The sequence below is a fragment of the Chelonia mydas genome, chromosome 7, assembly GCF_015237465.2.
Source record: "Chelonia mydas isolate rCheMyd1 chromosome 7, rCheMyd1.pri.v2, whole genome shotgun sequence".
NCBI lineage: Eukaryota > Metazoa > Chordata > Testudines > Cheloniidae > Chelonia > Chelonia mydas.
The window spans coordinates 110001799-110024407 of NC_057853.1; the positions used below are offsets into that span (position 1 = coordinate 110001799).

The window sequence follows — 22609 nt, forward strand, 5'->3', positions numbered from 1 at the left end:
AGCCTCTCACTTCCCCAGTCCCTGACAACAGACTGTCTTTGGTCCTGTTGCTTTTCCATCCAGGCATGCAGTCCTTTCTTCTCTAGCTCCAAGCAGCAACTAACTGCTGCTCTGTTCTACAGCGTCTTTTATATGGCCCTCTTGGTCCCTGATTGGCCCCTCTGGTTGATTCCTCACAACCATTCTAGGCTACTTGGAGGACTGCTCCACTGCTCCTTTCCTGGAATGGGTGTGGCAGAACCCTGAAGCCTCCAGCAGGGGGCCTTTGGGCCTAGTCCACCCCATCACAATAGTTATGAGATTTTGCTATAGGGTTGTTGAAACATGTTGTGAGGCTGGGAGGTGCCCACAGATAGCTCTACAGTGGCAACAAAGGAAGTGAACCACACCCAGTTGAGCTTTAAACAGCCATTGACCAGCAGGGGAATTGTATACAAGAGATTTACAATTCAATGAGAAACAGTTGTGCAAGCCCCACACAATGGGGATGCTCAACTCTTATTCAGCAAGGCCCACCAGGACATGTCTGTGCCAGCATTTTTCCAGGGACATGAATGGAGAGTATAAAATAAGGGACAGTGGCATCATGAGACCACCCCTCTCCTCCCCCACTTACTCTGAAGGCAACAAGAATGCTGGAAAGACAAAGACTTTGAACTGGGGAGATTGGCCCCAGGCTGCGAAGGGAATTCAGCCTCTCTATTAAGAACTGCAACATCCAGTGGAGTGAGAAACTGTTTCAGATCTTACCGAATCTGATAAAGTTTAGGATTTAAAATTTGTTTACTTTTTATTAAGTAACTATCTTTGACCTTTATGCCTACCATTTATAATCACTTATAATCTATCTTTTTATAGTTAATACATTTATTATGTTTTATCTTTACCAGTGAGTTGTCTAAAGTGCTTGGGGAATCTGCTCAAATTACAAAGGCTGGTGCATGTGCACTAGCCTTTGAAGTGGCAAACTAATTAATGAGCTTGCATTGCTCAAGAGGATCTTTAGCAGTGAAAGACTGTATATTTCCAGGGTGCAAGACTGGGTGGATTTGCTGGTCTTTTCCTCTGTACAGTATGAGTGGCTTAGAGAATTCCAGCAACTTAGCTGGTGTGTCCCTGCATGTTGTTGACTAGAGAGGTTTGCTGCTTGTCACTAGCAAAGCATCAAGTGAGACATCCCAGGGTGGAAAGTTAAGCAGGTTCAGCAGTCCCACAGTTCTAGGTTGTACCCCAGGAATCTGTCACAAACTCCTAGGTGAATTTTCCTGTGTTTGTAAATTTACTCTGATCAGTGAAGGAAGATTTCTGTTTTGACACCCACAAACTTGATCCTTGTTCCTCCAGGGTTGTTTCAATACAACACAACCAGAACACTGTCCAACAGAATAATGCTGTAAGGTTCTTAGTCATGTGAGAGTCTGTTAATATACCATGTCATTCTTTCTCAGGATCAAGTTCCCTGAGCTGAGCATTTCAGTGTTCTACACACCCTTTCATACAGACGTGTGTAGGTAGTGTTGCTGATCTATTGTATTGAGCAAAGGGGATGCCTGTTCATGTTCTCTTGCTCAACACTCCATTGATCTTCTGGGAACCATGAAATAAAGGAAACAGACTATTTCCTTTTTCTTCCAATGCACTTGGTGAGAGATGGTATCTGCTATTGCTTGGCCTTTCAGAGGGCAGAAGAGAGGGAGCTCAGCAAGAAGTCAAAGTATAATGGAAGAATCAGACAGAACTTATACAAATGTTCAAAAAGCCTTTGCCAAAGTACATCACAAGAGACAGGAACCTAGGCAGACAACAGATGAGAAGTACAGTGTTGTCATGGATTAAGAAACTGACCAATAAACAAAAAAAAGTAGGAATAAATTGCAAAATGTTAATATATTAATAATCTGGAAAAGTGATTGTTCTGAATGAATGGAAAATGATGAGATGAGATGTAGGTCTCTGTCCATTTTATGCAGAATGATTCTATTGTAAAAGTAATTCATTTACAATCTGTATTAATGACCTGGAACAGGGAGCTGGAAAAATTTGCAGATGACTAACCCTTGTAAGTTTGTGTTCAGACTGAGAAATTTTAGAGAACCTTTAAAAAGCAAGGTGAGTGGAGCAACACAACAGGAAATAAGATTAAATGTTGAAAAACACTGTGTAATGCACAGTGGAAGGAATCATTCTGAATTTCTCATATACGTTGCTAGGTTCTACATTTAATGCAATCCCTTGGGGAAAATACTTTAGTACATCTCTGAACAACTCAAGGAAAACCTCTGCTTAACAAGCAGTGGTGGTTTTTTAAAAAAAGTAACTACAATGTGAGGATGTACAAAGAACAGCAAAGTAAATATCCAGATTTTGGGGGAAAATGGAAAAGACCTGTTAAGATTCCTACTATGTAATGCAAAATCAAAATGTAGCAAAAGTGACTATATTGAGCCTAGGCTAAACTCAAATTGGTATCAGAGAAGACCCAATTTAGCCATGTGTTCAGGTCCGGCTACAGAGAGGGTTAGAGTTTTGCATTTTTGCTCATAATGAATTCTCCTACCTTTCAGGAGTCCATAAAACCTTTAAGGAATAATTTACTTATGTCAATAGCCTGCTGAAATTCACCAAGAAATAAAGGCTTGCCACAATACGATCAGGCGCCATTTACTCTGGGGAAGAAAGATTAGCACAATACAGAAGGACTTCATGATAACAGAATATTATATTTTCATTTTTTTTCTTGCACTCCATCTCACATGTTTTCACTCTTGCATTCCCCAGTGATGATCAGACTCTCATACAGTTTCTGCAGCTGACCTGAGACAGATCATATACTGGAGAAGGAATCAAAGGCATCAGACATTTCTGTTCTACATACTAAATGATGGAGGCAGAAAAGCCCATTGATCCAAATGAGTAGATTTTAGTACTAAGTATATTTACTTGTTACACTTGTACCCCATAACCCTAAAAGATATGCTGGGTAGTAAAACTGCTGCTACTTAACCAGAAAAACAAAACATTAAATAGTCTTATCCAAGTGTTGCACTCAAGATAAAGAGATGAGGTAAAATGGAAATGAAGGCTATTTTCTTAAACATTTACAAATATAAATTATAATAACATACTCTAATGGCTATCTTCTTGCTCATTATAAATATACAGGAAACAGCTATTCACATTATCACATAGCAAACTATGCAATATTTTTGAATGAGTCACCTAATTTTCTTTAGTTAAACTGAAGTAAAATCAAGGAATAGTATTGCCTACTGGGTCTCAAAGATTCAGCCCAGCTCACATGAAAAAATATTTCCATTTTTGCTCTGTAAATGAAACTGATTTATGGCAGAGCTCCTTTGGCTTGTGCTTTTATGTCAGTAGTTAGGAGTTCATACACATTCCTATAGCTACCAAACTCTTGTGCCATCAAAGAAAAAACACTTCTAAGAATTCCATCATCTTTTCCCATGATGACAATATGTGAAAGTGGTTTACAGAGAACACTCGGGGTAGGGTGACCAGATAGCAAATGTAAAAAATCGGAACAGTGGGTGGGGGGGTAATAGGTGCCTATATAAGAAAAAGCCCCCAAAATTGGGACTGTCCCTATAAAATTGGGACTTCTGGTCACCCTAACTCGGGGTCTTTCTAATATTTTTTTCAAACATCTAGAAGAGTAACCACAGAAAGTACACAAAGACCACTAAATCTATAAAGTCAGGAATTTCTCACTTATATTTAAATATCTTATTAAAATCTGATTAAAGTGAGAAATAGAATCAAGCAGTTGCTGCATTCCTTAACAATACATTGTTGCACAGAATTACTTAGGCTCAAATAGAATAGTAAGAAGTTAAATGACCATGGTTTAAACTTGTTTTGTATTTTCCAAGTAATGTGTTTATATATATATATATATATACACACACACACACACACACACACACACACCCTTTGAGGTAGGTCTACTGGATATTGTTCCTTTTGAATAAGACAATACCTATAGTAAAATGACTATAGTAGCACACGGATTTCTTTGTTGCTTCAGTTCAAAGCTATAATTGGGTATTAGTATGCTATTTCATACTGCAAGAATTCAGTAAGAACTAGTTACCTGATACTTCTAAAGCATGCATGAATTCAGTGTAGATATAAAGTGAAAAAATAATTTTGATTCAAGGCATAGTCATACTTAATAGACTGTCAAGACACTATAAGATAAATCAATTCCACAGAGAAAAAAATGTGGTGGTTTTTTTTAATTTAAATTTAAACTCCAATCAAATAAGTGATTATTTGCTAACATTACGAATGTGTCCAACTGTTTCAAAGGCAAGGATCAGTGCCTTTAAACCCTTTTCAGCTTTTGGAGTTATACTCCATACATATTTATGCAAACTAGAGTTGTACCTCATCAGCAATGGCTTTTTTCAACAAAATAAGACTGGATATTACAAGCTATTTTTTCCAAGAGCTATACCAATTCACACCAACAGAGAATATGGCAATGTATACAAAACATTATGAGTGAAATCATGGCCCCATTGAAATCAATGGTAAAACTTCTATTGACTTGAATGGGTCCAGAATTTCCCTCAGTTTTAAAATCAATAAAATGAACTCAAGCACTAAGGACACTGAGTTGTTCTGGGCAGGGACTGTCCCTTTCGAAGTGTTTAAACAAGTGCCTAGCACAATGAAGTCTTAATATTAATTACATTCAAATAACTCAAACAAGTATGAGAGTAAAGAATGGCATCAACAAAAGTTTAAGATACTGTGTCATCAGGCACTGCATTACTTGCAATTTATCAACTTTTCTGCTGTACTGTCTCATTTTGACAGCAGTAAAGAACATATTCCACAGCAAAGTAATAATCTTACACCAGGGAAAGAAAGCAGGTTCACTTATTCTGCCTTAGCACAAAAAACTGGCAAGTAAAGATGATGTATTTGAAGGGAGTTACTTTAATTTCACTTGCAGCTCTGAATTCACTCAAAGATAAAACCACCCTAGTAATCCTAATGTTATTGATACCTCTCTCCGTCGAGAAGCCCAACAGGTTTGTTTGATCTTCCAAACGACAGCAGCTACCAGCAGTAAGGACAAAAAACAACTGCAATTACAAAAAAAAAAGAATTAAGATCAAATTATTTTATATAACTGTTCTGGAAAATAATTATGTACATTGTGAGGGCAAGGCTGAAAGTAACACATTAAAGCAGGAGTAGTAAACACACAAAATGAAGGAGAATTGAACTCTGTCATGATTGATAGCTGTCAATCACCCAGTTTTCAAGTCAGAAGGGAATGTACATCCTGCAGGCTGTGCTTATCTCCAACAAACACTGTTCCTGTCTCCACTACAGCAAGTTAATCTCCAGCAGGCCCACAGTAGTCACCAAAAGAAAAAAGCTGAATTAACTGACAATGACAACCAATTTTTGGAAAAATCGGTTATCTGAAAGAAGAAATTTCATGTGTCTACACTGTTCTCCTGTTTGGCTATCAGTAATTTAAAGGAATGTAGGGACTGCAACTTGGCAAGACATTAATTAGTATGATGTTTTGGATTGGCACATCAGGCAGCAGTGGGTACATTTTGTCCGGGGTACCAAGTATATCCTTTGCTAACTACTTTGAATAACAACACTTCAAAGAATATTGCTGTTATATTCCCAAAGAGAGCAGCAAAAATGTAGTTTATTTGTGTAATATCTCAGATATTAAATCTCTACACTTCCCACCCAGCATTTGCCTTCCCTCCCCTATTCAAAAATTCCAGACTCTTATTCTAATTTTAGACAATAGTTCTCTCAGCTAGATCTTCTTATGGAGTATTGGTAATTCCCTCCATCCACTCATTTTGGGGAGAAGCTGTACAGAATCCCACCACATCCTACTGACGCTTTCTATAGTGAAGGGGAAGGCAAAAAGATTCTAAAAGCTTGTATCCACTGTTAGAGTCCAGGATACCTTTGAATTGGTCTGTACAGTCATTCTAAAAAAAAATCAAGGATTTTCTAGCTACATCTAAGTGCCATTGATTAAGACTAGTACTTCTCTTGTGCATAGTATTCCCAAGACCAACTTGCCAACAGGACTGAAATCATGACCTGGAAGATCTTTGTCTAGGGGGCAAGAGTCCATGTCAATTCATTCTTTAGTCGCTCTTCCAAGATTGTTAACTCAAGTACCCATTAATAATAATTGTGACGTGGACAACAGTATGATAGGGTCTGGAATGAGAGCCCAAACATTTCATCAGCTGCAGGCCACAGTCAGCTGCATCTTCATATATTTAACAAAATAAAATAATAAACTGCAACCCTCATAACCTAAGTTCTGTCAATACTGTAAAATACATGGAGTTAGAATTTTGAATCAATATTTTCTTTGTTTAAAGACCTCTTCACTGGGAATCTCCTAAACCCTTTTTATCAATTCCTTGTTTGGACATCCTTGAGAGAGCCTGCTACAGTGGCACCTAAGTGTAGCAGAAGAACCATATGAGAGGGGGGAGGAACTTCTGTTAAGCAGGTCAATTAAGTAATTAAAATCAACAGCTTAGTTTTACTTGAGACACACAAATCTGCCTGTTCAGATTCAAGAAGATTGATCGCCCTGAATTTGGCAGTGGAAAAGAACAGTTAAATAAATGCAAAACTGCTTCTAAATGAAAAGCTCTACCTTCTTCTTAATGGCCAATTGTCAATGGCCAACATTTCTTATGAGGGTTCTTTAATCCTCTTTGGGCCTGTTATGGAGAAGGAAAAATGTGGTCTCGCTCCTTCTAGGACCATTATTTATAATTATGTCGTGCTTTTATTAGTTTCTGGTACAGAATTTTTTTTAGGTAATTGAGTTTTCAGTGGTTCTTGTAGCTACAAGATTGCAGAACTGTTCTGATCCATTGGTTTTGCTAACTTCAAAATTATTTTCCCTGTAGAAAACTTGGCGGGGGCGGGGGGGGGGGAATGGGAAGGAGGAGAGTAAATGAATTGTAATAAAGGATGCATAAGAGCCAGGTGCTGGTTCAGGAACCTTAGGGAATACAGAGGAGGAATTTCAACACTTATTTAATCAGCCAAAATGTAAATCATCTTTTTCCAGCTGTTCTTATTGAGAGAATCCAATGCAATGAGCAATTTTAAGCCATGCGCCCTTTTATTAACAGTGTGCTTTTTGCTAAGAAGGGTTATTCCACCAAAAGCTTTTGGTACAATCTCTATAATCACAAAGGGAGATGAACATAGATTCACTAGTGTAGAATGCACATACATTTACTGTTATAACTATTTATTTCATTATTGCTGATATTTTAAATTTAAAAAAAAAAACTGTCCCTGGCCCCTATCTCCAGTTCTTGCTTGAAATCAGGGACTAGTAGACTGTGATAACCCCTGGGTCTGCGCAAAGTAAAGAACTCTTCTGGTACAAAACATGAAATAAGGGTGAAACTATTTGTTCCCTCCTCTCCTACAGGTCCAGCTCAGGGATAAATGGGCATAAGTCAACCACCAGTTTACAGTGGTGGGACTTGAAACTGCAGGAATCAGAAGATGGGTACATGAGCATGAGAGAGTTGGGGCATAGAAGAGACAGCTGTGAGGCTGGCCAATTAGCTGTATCAAAAGAGCTGCACTGAGAGCAGCATAGCGTGATGCATCCCTTGAGTGGTCCAAGAGACCATTGCCAGGATCTAGACCCTTTTCATAGGAAATGCTCTCATTCACCTTTGTTCCACTCCCTGAATGTTTTTCTTGAGCTACCAGGGAAAAAAAACTGTGTACAGGCCACAGACCTGAAGCCAGTAAGATGAAAGTTCTTGCATTACTCCTCTCACTTGAAGCCTGATCCAGCTCCTATGGAAATCAATGGAAAGACTCCAACTGCATCCTATGGGAGATGGACCAGACTTTTTGATTCTTAATCAGTGGCCAGTTACCTTGCCTATAATCTATAAAGAAGGCATCCTTCCAGATGATGATGTGGTATTCTCTCACACTGAGGATACTTCTCCAGGGAAGGGAACTCCAGTTATTAGGAGGAGATAGGTATTAGTGTAATGGGTGATTCGATCATTAGAAACATAGATAGCTGGGTTTGCAATGACAGAGAACCATATGGTTACTTGCCCGCTTAGTGCAAAGGTTGCGGATCTCTCAAGACCTCTAGATAGGTTTATGTGTAGTGCTGGGGAGGAGCTGGTGGTTGTGCTACATGTAGGTACCAATGACATAGGGAGGAATAGGAGAGGGGTCCTGGAGGCCAAATTTAGGCTGCTAGGTAAGACATTGAAGTCCAGAACCTCGATGGTAGCATTCTCTGAAATACTTCCTGTTCCAAATGCAGGGCCAGTTAGACAGGCTGAACTGCAGGGTCTCAATGCATGGATGAGACAATGGTGTAGGGAGGAGGGGTTTACATTTATTAGGAACTAGAGAAACTTTTGGGAAAGGAGGAAGCTATACAGGGAGGATGGGCTCCACCTAAAGCAAATGGAACTGATGGCTGACACTTAAAATTTAAAACGTTGTAGAGCAGTTCTAAAACTAAGCACTGGGGGGAAAGCCAACAGGTGCAGATTTCAGAGTAGCAGCCATGTTAGTCTGTATCCTCAAAAAGAACAGGAGGACTTGTGGCACCTTAGAGACTAACCAATTTATTTGAGCATAAGCTTTCGTGAGCTATAGCTCACTTCATCAGATGCATGCAGTGGAAAATACAGTGGGGAGATTTATATACACCGAGAACATGAAACAATGGGTGTTACCATTCACACTGTAGCAAGAGTGATCAGGTAAGGTGAGCTATTACCAGCAGGAGAGCCGGGGGGGGGGGAGGGTGGAAACCTTTTGTAGTGATAATCAAGATGGGCCATTTCGAGCAGTTGACAAGAACAGGGGAGGGGAGATAAACATGGGGAAATAGTTTACTTTGTGTCATGACCCATCCACTCCCAGTCTTTATTCAAGCCTAAGTTAATTGTATCCAGTTTGCAAATTAATTTCAATTCAGCAGTCTCTCTTTGGAGTCTGTTTTTGAAGTTTTTTTTGTTGAAGAATTGCCACTTTTAGGTCTGTAATCAAGTGACCAAAGAGATTGAAGTGTTCTCAGACTGGTTTTTGAATGTTATAATTCTTGACGTCTGATTTGTGTCCATTTATTCTTTTAAGTAGAGACTGTCCAGTTTGGCCAATGTGCATGGCAGAGGGGCATTGCTGGCACATGATGGCATATATCACATTGGTAGATGTGCAGGTGAATGAGCCTCCGATAGTGTGGCTGATGTGATTAGTCCCTAGGATGGTGTCCCCTGAATAGATATGTGGACACAGTTGGCAACGGGCTTTGTTGCAAGGATAGGTTCCTGAGTTAGTGGTTTTGTTGTGTGGTGTGTGGTTGCTGGTGAGTATTTGCTTCAGGCTGGGGGGCTGTCTGTAAGCAAGGACTGGCCTGTCTCCCAAGATCTGTGAGAGTGATGGGTCATCTGTCAGGATAGATTGTAGCTCCTTGATGCATTGGAGAGGTTTTAGTTGGGGGCTGAAGGTGATGGCTAGTGGCATTCTGTTGTTTTCTTTCTCTCTCAGATCTTAGGAGACAGGCCAGTCCTTGCCTACAGACAGAAGGTTATTTGCTAGCCTCTAAGGTGCCACAAGTACTCCTTTTCTTTTAACTGGTGCAGAGGAGCACATAGTTTGGACATCCCTTAGGGAATCTCCATTTATAGCTCCTTCCCTATGTTCTAATAAGGAGGAGAGGATGGAAGATGATAAAATACAGGTAGGATCTGATTAGAAACAGTCAAATGAGAACAGTCCCATTCAATTACATCATGTAATGGCAGACAGCTAAAAGGAGACAAGTTTTTAAAGTTCTTATATACCAATGCTAGAAGTCTAAATAATAAAATGGGTGAACTAGAGTGCCCCATATTAAATGAGGATATTGATATAATAGGCATCACAGAAACTTGGTGGAATGAGGATAATCAATGGGACACAGTAATACCAGGGTACAAAATATACTGGAAGGACAGAACAGGTTGTGCTGGTGGGGGAGTGGCATTATATGTGAAAGAAAGCATAGAATCAAATGAAGTAAAAATTGTAAATGAATGAAGCTCTACCAGTGAATCTCTATGGATAGAAATTCCATGCTTGCATAATAAGAATATAGCAGTAGGGATATATTACAGGCCACTTGACCAGGATGGTGATAGTGACTGTGAAATGCTCACCGAGGTTAAAGAGGCTACTAAAATAAACTCAATGGGGAATTTCAACTATCCCCATATTGACTGGATAGATGTCACCTCAGGAAGGGATGCAGAGATAAAGTTTCTTGACACCTTAATTGACTGCTTCTTGGGGCAGCTAGTCCTGAAACCCACAAGAGGAGAGACAATTCTTGATTTAGTCATAAGTGGAGCACAGGATCAGGTCCAAGAGGTGAATATAGCTGGACTGCTTGGTAATAGTGACCATAATTAAATTTAACATCTCTGGTGGGGGAACACCACAGTGGCCCAACACTAACATTTAATTTCCAAAAGGAGAACTACACAAAATGAGGCGGTTAAATAAATTAAAAGGTAAGCACCAAAAGTAAAATCCCTGCAAGCTGCATGAAACTTCTTAAAGACAGCATAATAGAGGCTCAACTTAAATGTATACCCCAAATTTAAAAACATAGTAAGAGAACCAAAAAGAGCCCTTGTGGCTAAATAACAAAGTAAAAAGCAGTGAGAGGTAAAAAGGCATCCTTTAAAGAGTGGAAGTTAAAGCCTAGTGAGGAAAATAGAAAGGAGCATAAACTCTGGCAAATGAAGTGTCAAAATAAAATTAGGAAGGCCAAAAAAGAATTTTAAGAACAGCCAGCCAAATATTCAAAAAGTAATAGCAAAAAAAACTAAGTACATCAGAAGCAGGAGGATTTAGTTGGGGATTGGTCCTGCTTTGAGCAGGGGGTTGGACTAGATGACCTCCTGAGGTCCCTTCCAACCCTGATGGTCTATGATTCAGGAAGCCTAAACAACCAGTGGGGCCACTGGACTATCAAGATGCTAAAGGAGAACTCAAGGACGATAAGGCCATTGTGGAGAAAGTAAATTAATTATTTCACTGGTCTTCATGGTTGAGGACATGAGGGAGATTTCTAAACCTGAGCCATTCTTTTTAGGTGACAAATCTGAGGAACTGTCCTAGTTTGAGGTGTCATTAGAGGAGGTTTTGGAAAAAAATTGATAAACTCAACAGTAATAAGTCACCGGGACCAGATGGTATTCACCCAAGACTTCTGAAGGAACTCAAATGTGAAATTGCAGAACTACTAATTTATTTGTAACCTATCATTTTAAATCAGCTTCTGTACCAACTGGCTGGAGGATAGCTAATGTGACACCAATTTTTAAAAAGGGCTCTAGAGGAGACCATGAGAATTACAGGCTGGTAAGCCTGACTTCAGTACCAGGCAAACTAGTTGAAACTATACTAAAGAACAAAATTGTCAGACACACAGATGAACATAATTTGTTGGGGAAGAGTCAACATGGTTTTTGTAAAGAAAAATCATGCCTCACCAATCTAGTAGAATTCTTTGAGGGGGTCAACAAGCAAGTGGACCAGGGGATCCACTGGATTTAGATTTTCAGAAAGCCTTTGACAAGGTCCCTCATCAAAGGCTCTTAAGCAAAGTAAGCAATCATGGGATAAGAGGAAAGGTTCTCTCATAGATTGGTAACTGTTTTCTATCTTTTAACCAAAGGGTAGGAATAAATGGTCAGCGCTCAGAATAGAGAGGGGTAAATAGTGATGTCCCCCAGGGGTCTGTACTGGGCCCAGTCCTATTTAACAGTCATAAATGATCTGGAAAAAGGGGTAAACAGTGAGGTGGCAAAATTTGCAGATGATACAAAACTACTCAAGATAAGTCCCAGGCAGACTGAGAAGAGCTACAAAAGGATCTCTCAAAACTGGGTGATTGGGCAACAAAATGGCAGATGAAATTTCATGTTGATAAATGCTAAGTGATGCACGTTAGAAAGCATAATCCCAACTATACATATAAAATGATGGGGTCTAAATTAGCAGTTACCACTCAGATTTTGGATAGTTCTCTGAAAACAACATCCACTTAATGTGCAAGGGCAGTCAAAAAAGCAAACAGAATACTGGGAATAATTAAGAAAGGGATAGATAATAGGGCAGAAAATATCATATTGCCTCTATATAAATCCATACTGCATGCAGATGTGGTCGCCCCATCTCAAAAAAGATATATTGGAATTGGAAAAGGTCCAGAAAAGGGCAACAAAAATGATTAGGGGTATGGAATGCCTTCCGTATAAGGAGAAATTAATAGGACTGGGACTTTTCAGCTTCGAGATGACTAAGGGGGTGGGGGAGAGTTAGGATAGAGGTCTGTGCAGTCATGACTGGTGTGGAGAAAGTAAGGAAGTGTTGTTTTCTCCTTCTCATAACACAAGAACTAGAGATCACCAAATGAAATTAATAGGCAGCAGGTTTAAAAACAACAAAATGAAGTGTTTTTCACACCATGCACAGTCATCTGTGGAACTCCTTGTCAGAGGATGTTGTGAAGGCCAAGAGTATGACAGGGTTCAATAAAGAACTAGATTAAATTCATGGAGGATAGGTCCATCAATGGCTATTAGCCAGGATGGGCAGGGATGGTGTCCTTAGCCTCTGTCTGCCAGAAACTGGGAACTGGCAACAGGGGATGGATCATTTGATTACCTGTTCTGTTCATTCCCTCTGGAGCACTTGGCATTGGACGCTGTCAGAAGACAGGATTCTGGGTTGGATGGACCTTTGGTCTGACCCAGTGTGGCTGTTTATGTTAAGATGATTTTACTAGTCATGCAGGGATGAAGATCAGAAAGTGTACAATTCAAAGAAATTGCCACAAAGAATAAACACTAGTACTTTGGAAACTACATGGATGAACATTTTAATTAACATTATGTTACCTTTTCTTGGTCAAAAGCAATAAATTTCAATGTTTGGTTTTCTCTTTTATATAGAAGTAATCAGGGATTTTCATACTAAACTACAAGGAGAGACTTCTCAAACCTGCTGTGCTAATGAGGAAGAGAGAGAATTCTACAGTATGTCTATCTCATTATCAATGTTTCCCCAGCAAACAGCCCCTAAAGAAATACAGTTTTGTTTCTAAGGTTTGTTTCTAATGAATGTGCTGTTATAAACAAATTGCACTCTGTATCTTAATGAGTATTCATGTTTAATTATAATAAATACATTTATTCCTGTTAACACACATACAAACTCAAGTACAAATAACTTAGAATGACATGTTTTCATTTAAAAGAAGTATACATTTGAGGAATTGATATTATAAATGAAAGGAAGGTGAAATTAAATAAAACTTCTAAGCAGAAATTCAAATGTCCAACTTTTATTCTCTAAGTGCAAAGGGAAATTTAAAAAAATGTTAAAATGCATGTGGCGTGCTTAGGCATATATGACTACACAGCCTCCCAGGATTTTACGTAAAACTTTAGTTTGCATTATTGTTTAGGATAAATTTCCATATTGGAGAAATAAAAACCAAACATTTCAAACTGTTCAAACGTAACCAATGCTGTTAAAATTAAAAGATGCCTCGGATTCTATGCTAAATGTTCTTCAGATTTACTAATTTTACTAATGATTTCTTTAAAGTATCATTTTATTCTAAAACCAAAAAACAACTTTGCTTAAAAAAAAATAAAGATTGCAAAGGGGAAAATATATTTCCCTACCACATCGTTTACAAAACACAAGCACTTAAATGAACAGTTAAGACCTCAGAAATCTTATCCTGTCCACATAACAAACAAATACAATGGGGACAATTCTCAACAGTGTCTAAGGGCCAGACTTTTAAAAGAATGTGTGCACCTAAAGATTTAGTGGGATTTTCAAAAGCGCCTAGATGCCTAACTCCCATTGGTTTCAACAGGAGTTAGACACCTAAGCACTTCTGAAAATCTCAACAGGTGCTTCTCTGCATCTTTTGGTGCCTAATTACCTTTAAATATATGGACATAATTGACTTTGTTAGCTAAGACCCATAGTAGTCTAAGTCCCACTGACTTTCAAAGTCAATGGACTTCGCCTGCAAGTTGGTCATGGTGACTCACTCAACTCTCACTAGTGGCTCCAGTAGCTGCATGTGCACCACACTCCAGGACCTTGCCTTGGCTGGTATGATAAACCTTGTGAGGGTATCTAGCAGTGACTGCTAATGAAAACCTGTCTGGTCCTCCAAGTGCACATAATCTTCTATGGTGAAGCCAGCAAAACAACTTCCAAAGTACAACACTGGCAGAAATGGTACTGAAGCAAACTAGTGGATAGCTTGGAGCAGTTTTGTAGATGGAGTACAATACACTGGTCAACCACAAAGTCAAGGAGTTGTGGTTGAACACTTGGTGAGTACTGGACCATAGAAACTAAATAAAGACTGGAAGGGGGGGGGGAGAATGCAGGTGCCCAGACAAACATGAGCCACATTCACTGATTGGCAAGTATGCAGTTGGAACAAACACAACAATACACAAATTGGAATATGGAATGAAAGAACATTATACCAGGCTGGAGCACTTGCAGCAATGATAGAGCTAAAAAGATATTAGAGGGAAATTATTCATTTAACCAAAAAAATGGGAAGGCAAAGGAGAATTCTACCAGGATGAACACAGGATACTGACATCAGGAAGAAAAGATGGTAGACACCAGGATGGAGTTGCATTTTTGCTAATGCCAGGGAATTATGGCATTTAACCTGATATTGCCTCATATGCTGAAGGTGAGATTTAGAATCAAACCTGATGCAGTCACAATAGTCCATGTGCCAAACTTAGCAGTGCCAGAGGAAAAAATTGACATTTTATCATTATCTACAGAAAATAATACACACAGTTTCAAGACCCAGATGAACTGGTGCTGGAATATTTTAATGTAGAAGTAGTATTGGGCTGGAGCAACCGGCAGATTTGGACTTGATAAAGAAAACAAAAGATGAGAGGCAGCTAAATTTCTGCCTAAATTACAACCTTGTGATAAAAAATATGCTATTTCAACAAAGAAAGCTGCAGAGAAAGTAGACTTATATATCCTCTAATGGGCAAATAAAGAAAATGATAGACTTCATAACTGAATCTCGGATGAACATCAAGTGCATTGACATTCAGATTATCTGTGGCTGATATCAATAGGATCATAAGTTAGTGTTGGCCTCAACCTCATTGAGGCTAACACAAGGGCAACTGAAAAAGTGCCAAGAACTAAGATCTATAGTGTGGGTAAATTGGAAGAGCCAAATTTCAGGAAAGAAAACTAAGAAGCCTAGTGGAGAAACATCATGTCTCTGGTGAAAGAAATGAATGTTGAAGAGACATGAAACAGTGTAAAAAAATTATATTAAGAGTGGTTGAGCAAGTTTTGGGGTATAAGGTCTACACAAAGAAACCAAGATGGACAATACATTAAGTGCTGCAGTTGAGTGACAAGTGTAGGAAGCTGCAAGTCTATTAGCTGAGTACAATGGGTTGACCAGAGAGAGAAAACAAAGACACAAATAACTGGATAAATGAACAATGTAAAGGAGCAGAAGGATACAGAAAGAATTGCAGCACAAGGGTTTTATCACAAGATAAGGGAACTGTGGGGGACATATGTATTGAAGATGTCAGTGGTGACAAACGAGGACAAACAAGCAAAGAAAAGACCTGCACAACAGGCAGAACATAGTAGACAAAACGGTCCTGAAGAAGCTTCCCAGTACAAAAATTGGAGAGCACAATCTGGAATTCTTAGTAGTAATAAAGATCTCAAAGTCTGAAAAAGAAAAAAGTGTGAGGAAATGACAACATAGATGCAGAGTTGTTGCAAACAGGCGAGGGTCACATGGTAAAGGTGAAGCACAAACTATTCAAGATTTACAAGCAAGAGCAAGTGCGGAGTGAATGGGGGAAAGCATTAATAGTACTGATCCTTTTTTAAAAAGGAGATAAGAGAAAGTGCAAGTATTATAGAGGAATTAGCTTATTGAGTGTGCCAGGAAAAGTATTCCTCAAGACATTGCAGAAGAGAATGAAGAGGGACATGGAAACAGTGCTTGCAGAGAAACAGGCCGGATTTAGGCCAGAGTGAAGTACAACAGATCAGCTATGTTTTATAATAAAGTATCTTGGTTGTGGAATTGGGAAAGTACAGGGGCCGGGAAGGAGGAGAGTCCTGGCTGATGATGAAGTGGGATGAGTAAGTCTCAGCTGATAACAGTGTGGTGGGTGGGGCAAGGAAAGAAAGTCCTGGCAAAAGTTAGAGTGTAAGGAATCCCAGACAGTGGTGGTTGTTACTTTGTGATGAAGAGATTCTGCTGCCAACACAGCCATGGAAACACAGTAGCTTGGAAGTCCATATACCACAACCACTCAGATGATTAAATGACCTCCTTTTAATCTTGCTAGCAGTGAATCAACTTCCATGCACTTGCTTCTTGTAACCCTACATTCCATTCATGTCTTGCTCTGTAACCAGCCTACTAACACCTGCTCAGTCCTTTAAACTCTCAGCAGCTGAGAGTTTATCATTACCCTTCCCTTAGATCTTTCCTTTCATATCAACCTAGATTTGTCTTGCCCACCCCACACCAGCTGATCATTATCTCCCCTTCATCCATACTTGTTGCTCTATAGTATCCCTTAACTGGACCCTTAGATGGGAGACTGAGAGGAAGAATTAATTTACCTGCAGCTGTGATGCTGCTTCACCGCTCCCAATTCTGCTCTGCTAGTATCATAGCAGCAGCTGAAAAATCCTCAGCCTCCTTTTAACCAGAAAATGCAAACAGGATCTGAATATGGGGCATACAATCTAAAATAAGCTATGACATTTAAAAATGCAAGTGCAATCAAAATTCCTTTAAAAGTTAATTTGTATTTATTAATTTGTCTCAAGTGAAATCACACAAGTTAAGCAACATCCTTCAAGTTCATTTAAAACTAATTATATGGAGAATTCTTCTTATCCAGATGTAAAGTACTTATAATGCTATTTTGGGGAGCAATCCTGAAAGCCATTATAGTCTCATCAGTATTCCTAATTTGAATAGTCCTATTAAAGTCATATAAATTGCTCCTCAAAACTCACTTCTTACATGCCCACCACTACTGAGTTCAAACAATGACCCCTCCTCTGTGGCTGTACTTATATTTGTAAGTTCTGTGGGACAGGGACCATGTCCTGCACTTTTCAATATTTTTTTTTCCAAAACTGAGTACAGGATTTAGGATCTTAAGTGCCATTTTCAAAAGTGATATTTTAGGTGCCTAATTCCAATTGAAATCACTGGCAGTTAGATGCCTAATACTTTTGAGGATCTGTGCCTTAGGAGCCTAAATCTCATTTAAAATAATTGGAAATTAGGCTCTCGGAACCAAGTTTTTAGAAGTATTTAGGTGCCAAAAGGCACAGAAAGGCGCCAAGTAGGATTTTCAAAAGCGCTGAGGTGCCTAACTCCCATAGGAGTTGATGCATAGGCCACTAGGCACCTATCTGCATCTTTAGGCACCTAAAAACCTTTACAAATGTGGCCCTGCGTGACTAACTCATGTTTAAAAGTGGGACTTATTTTTGAAAATTTAATCATTTTCTCTTTTACAACTGTGATGGGGTATATAAACCCCACACTGCACAACAAGAGGTTAATCATAGAATCAGAGACTTTAAGGTCCAAAGGGACCATTATGATCATTTAGTCTGACCTCCTGCACAATGCAGGCCACAGAATCTCACGCACCCACTCTATAACAAACCCCTAATCTACGTCTGAGCAACTGAAGTCTTCAAATCGTGGTTTAAAGACTTCAAGGTGCAGAGAATCCTCCAGCAAGTGACCCGTGCCCCACGCTGCAGAGGAAGGCAAAAAAACCCCAGGGCCTCTGCCAATCTGCCCTGGAGGAAAATTCCTTCCCGACCCAAATATGGCAATCAGCTAAACCCTGAGCCTGTGGGTAAGACTCACCAGCCAGACACCCAGGAAAGAATTCTCTGTAGTAACTCGGATCCCACCCCATCTAACATCCCATCACAGGCCACTGGGCATATTTCCTGCTAAAAAGCGAATAACTGATCTTTGACAAAATTAGGCTATCCATCATATCATCCCCCTCCATAAACTTATCAAGTTTAGTCTTAAAGCCAGATACGTCTTTTGCCCACACTGCTCCCCTTGGAAGGCTGTTCCAGAACTTCACTCCTCCGATGGTTAGAAACCTTCATCTAATTTCAACTCTAAACTTCCTGATGGCCAGTTTATATCCATTTGTTCTTGTGTCCACATTGGTACTGAGCTTAAATAATTCTTCTCCCTCCGTGGTATTTATCCCTCTGATACATTTATAGAGAGCAATTATATCTCCCCTCAGCCTTCTTTTGGTTAGGCTAAACTAGCCAAGCTCTTTCTGTCTCCTTTCATAAGACAGATTTTCCATTCCTCAGATCATCCTTGTAGCCCTTCTCTGTACCTGTTCCAGTTTAAATTCATCCTTCTTAAACATGGCAGACCAGAACTGCACACAATATTCCAGATGAGGTTTCACCAGTGCCTTGTATAACAGTACTAACACCTCCTTATCTCTACTGGAAATACCTCGCCTGATGCATCCCAAGACAGCATTAGCTTTTTTCACGGCCATATCACACTGGAAGCTCATAGTCATCTTGTGATCAACCAATACTCCGAGGTCCTTCTCCCCCTCTGTTACTTCCAACTGATGCGTCCCCAGCTTATAACAAAAAGTCTTGTTGTTAATCCCTAAATGCATGACCTTGCACTTTTTACTATTAAATTTCATCCTATTACTCCAGTTTACAAGGTCATCCAGATCTTCCTGTACGATATCCCGGTCCTTCTCTGTATTGGCAATACCTCCCAGCTTTGTGTCATCCGTAAACTTTATTAACACATTCCCACTTTTTGTGCCAAGGTCAGTAATAAAAAGATTGTTCCCCAAACCAATCCCTGAGGAACTCTACTAGTAACCTCCTTCCAGCATGACAGTTCACCTTTCAGTATGACCTGTTGTAGTCTCCCTTTAACCAGTTCCTTATTCACTTTTCAATTTTCATATTGATCCCCATCTTTTCCAATTTAGCTGATAACTCCCCACGTGGAACCGTATCAAATGCCTTACTGAAATTGAGGTAAATTAGATCCACTGTTTCCTTTCTCTAAAAAAACTGTCTCCTTCTCAAAGAAGGAGATCAGGTTGGTTTGGCATGATCTACCTTTTGTAAAACCATGTCGTATTTTGTCCCAATTATCTCAATGTCCTTAACTACTTTCTCCTTCAAAATTTTTTCCAAGACATTGCATACTACAGATGTCAAACTAACAAGCCTCTAGTTATCCAGATAACATAGTTCCTATTTTTAAGAAAGGAAAAAAAGTGATTTTTATTTTTTTTATTTTTATTTTAACTATGTTAGCAATTCTCCAGTTGTACAGTACAACCCCTGAGCTTAGATTCATTAAAAATTCTTGCTAATGCGCTTGCAATTTCATGTGCCAGTTCCTTTAATATTTTTGGATGAAGATTATCTGGGCCCCCGATTTAATCCCACTGAACTGTTTGAGTTTGACTTCTATCTCAGATGTGGTAATATCTACCTCCGTATCCTCATTCCCATTTGTCATCCTACCATTATCCCTAAGCTCCTCATTAGCCTCATTAAAGACTGAGGCAAAGTATTTGTTTAGCTATTGGGCCATGCCTAGATTATCCTTAACCGCCACTCCATCCTCAGTGTTTAGTGGTCCCACTTCTTCTTTCTTTGTTTTCTTCTTATTTATATGGCTATAGAACCTTTTACTGTTGGTTTTAATTCCCTTTGCAAGGTCCAACTCTACATGGCTTTTGGCTTTTCTCACTTTATTGAGGTCAGAACATGTAGGGATAAAGTAGCTTTCCTTGTTAATCCCTCCCATCTTCCACTCCTTGTAGGCTTTCTGCTTTTTCTTAATCACCTCTCTGAGATACTTGCTCATCCAGCTTGGTCTACAACTCCTGCCTATGAGTATTTTTTTTCCCCTTTCTTGGGATGCAGGCTTCCTATAGCTTCTGCAACTTTGACTTGAAGTAATTCCATGCCTCCTCCGCCTTTAGATCCACAAGTTCTTCAGTCCAGTTCACTTCCCTACCTAATTTCCTTATTTTTTTTAAAGTTAGCCCTGTTGAAATAAAACCCTAGTCACAGATCTTTTTGTTTATCCGGCCATTTAGTTTGAACTGAATTAACTCATGATCGCTCGAACCAAGGTTGTCCCCTACAACCATTTCTTCTATGAGGTCCTCACTACTCACCAAAACCAAATCTAAAATGGTATCCCCTCTTGTTGGTTCAGCAACTACTTGGTGAAGGAATCCATCAGCTATCGCACACGGGAAAATCTGAGCCCTATTATTATTACTAGCACTTATCCTCCAGTCTATATCTGGGAAGTTAAAGTCTCCCATGATCACACAATTCCCATTAGTATTTACTTCATTAAAAACATTAAAGAGGTCTCTATCCATATCCAAATCTGATCCCGGTGATCTATAGCACACCCCAAGCACTTTCCCAAGGGAGGCTCTAATAGCTTTCTTCCCCATTGTGATTTTTGCCCAGACAGACACTGTCTTATCCATTCCATCACTTCTTATTTCTTTACAGTCTACCTCATCATTGATATACAATGCTACTCCACCACCTTTGCCTTTATTTATGTCCTTCCTAAACAGCACATACCCTTCAATACCTGTAGTCCAGTCATGTCTACTATTCCACCATGTTTCTGTTATCCCTATAATATCTGGTTTCACTTCCTGCACCAGTAGCTCTAGTTCCTCCATTTTGTTACCTAGGCTCCTCAAATTAATGTACAAACATCTTAATTTTTGCTGTTTGGTTTCGCTCCCATTCTTTACCCGATTAGGCACACACATTCTACTGCCAGTATCTCCTATTAGACTGGTATCTACAGTACCCTTTCTCCTTATGTCTATTCTCCTACCCACAGCTGTATCCTTTCTTACTACTTTTTCTTCCCTTTAATGTTAAAATCTGGCGTGGGGATTACCTGTACATCTCCCAACCATCTCCCCCAAATTCCGAGTTTAAAGCTCTCAATCAGTTGTGTCAGCCTCTATCCCAGAAGTCTTCCCTACTCAGGTGAAGTCCATCCCAAGAGAACAGTCCTCTGTCCATGAATGCTTCCCAGTGGCCATACACCCCAAAGCCCTCCTTATAGCACCACTGCCTAAGCCATCTGTTGATCATCATAATCTTGTCACTCCTTTGTTGCCCTTCTCTAGGAACAGGCAGAATCCCACTGAAGATCACCTGAGCCTCAATTTCCTTTAGCATCTTCCCCAGCCTGGCATAGTCTTCCTTGATACGTTCCAGCAAGAATCTAGCCGTATCATTTGTCCTTCATGTGGGAACAATTAGTGGATTCTTTCCTGCTCCCGTTAGGATCCTCTTCAGCCTCAGGTCCACATCCTGTATCTTAGCACCAGGCAGACAGCACACCCTTCTCTCCTCTGGATCAGCTCTGGTTACAGGCCTGTCTATTCTCAGTAAGGAGTCCCCAGTCACGTAGACCTGCCTTTTCCTGGTGATGTTGCAATTTTCCGTCTATCCTCTGTTCCCTCTGGCTGCAAGTCCTCTCGATTCCTATTGTCCTTTGCAATCCCCTGCAACCCATCCTGTATCCTCCTGGGGCTCATATTTGATGTTATTGCCATTGACTCTTCCCCTCTTCCTATAGGACTAGCTGCTCTTCTCTTCTTCCTTGCCCTCTCACCTTCAGTGACCACCTGCTGTGCCCCTTCTTCATTTTCCAACTCTGCAAACCTGTTCCTGAGCTCTATTTCTCCTTCACTAGCCTGTCTTTTGCTTTGCCTGGTTTTCTTAGTCACATGCTTCTACTGTCCACTTTCCTCACACAGCAGGCTCCCCTCAGAATTCCCCAGTCCTGCTTCCATCTGCAAGTCTGAGCTTTTCCCTTCAGCTTCCTCATGTCTTTGCTCCATCATCTGCTTGAACCCCCTTCTAAACTCTCCACCCGCATCTCCAATCCTTGGATCTTTTCTTCTATCAGCTCTATTAGGCAGCACTTCCTGAAGACAAAACTTTTTTCAGGTACCCCCTCCAGGATCATGTACACACCGCAGCTTCCACATCCAGTCATCTTCATTGTGTCTTCCACTGCTGCCTCTGTATCTGTCATAGCCTTCTCACCTAAGTCCTACAAATACCTTCTCCTCCAACAGAACTCCTCTTCACACTTCCCTGTTTATAGCTCTGTTTGCTGCTCTGGACTAAGCCACCTTCCCACCACCCTGCAAGAGATGCACAGGCTGGAGAAGAGTTAAAAGGGAGCCAAACAGCTCACTTGTGGGCAGGCCAGGGAAGAGAACAGACCTTTACCTTGCAGCTCCTAAAGAAAGGATTGAACAAAGGTGGGATCTCTCCTGCCCACAACTGCCTGAAGGTCCCTATCTGAGGGAAGGGAATAGTGGTTTCTGATAGA

General features: G+C 40.0%; 1 protein-coding gene across 2 annotated transcripts in view; it reads right to left on the bottom strand.

Annotated features, from left to right (window-relative positions):
• ATRNL1 (attractin like 1) overlaps window positions 1-22609 on the bottom strand; it is a 1012424-nt gene that overhangs the window by 346725 nt on the left and 643090 nt on the right. For both annotated transcript variants that reach the window (XM_037904761.2, XM_043551194.1), the window contains exon 27: window positions 5039-5117. In XM_037904761.2, coding sequence (XP_037760689.1) covers window positions 5039-5117 — 79 coding nt within the window. The remainder of the gene's footprint in view (window positions 1-5038; window positions 5118-22609) is intronic.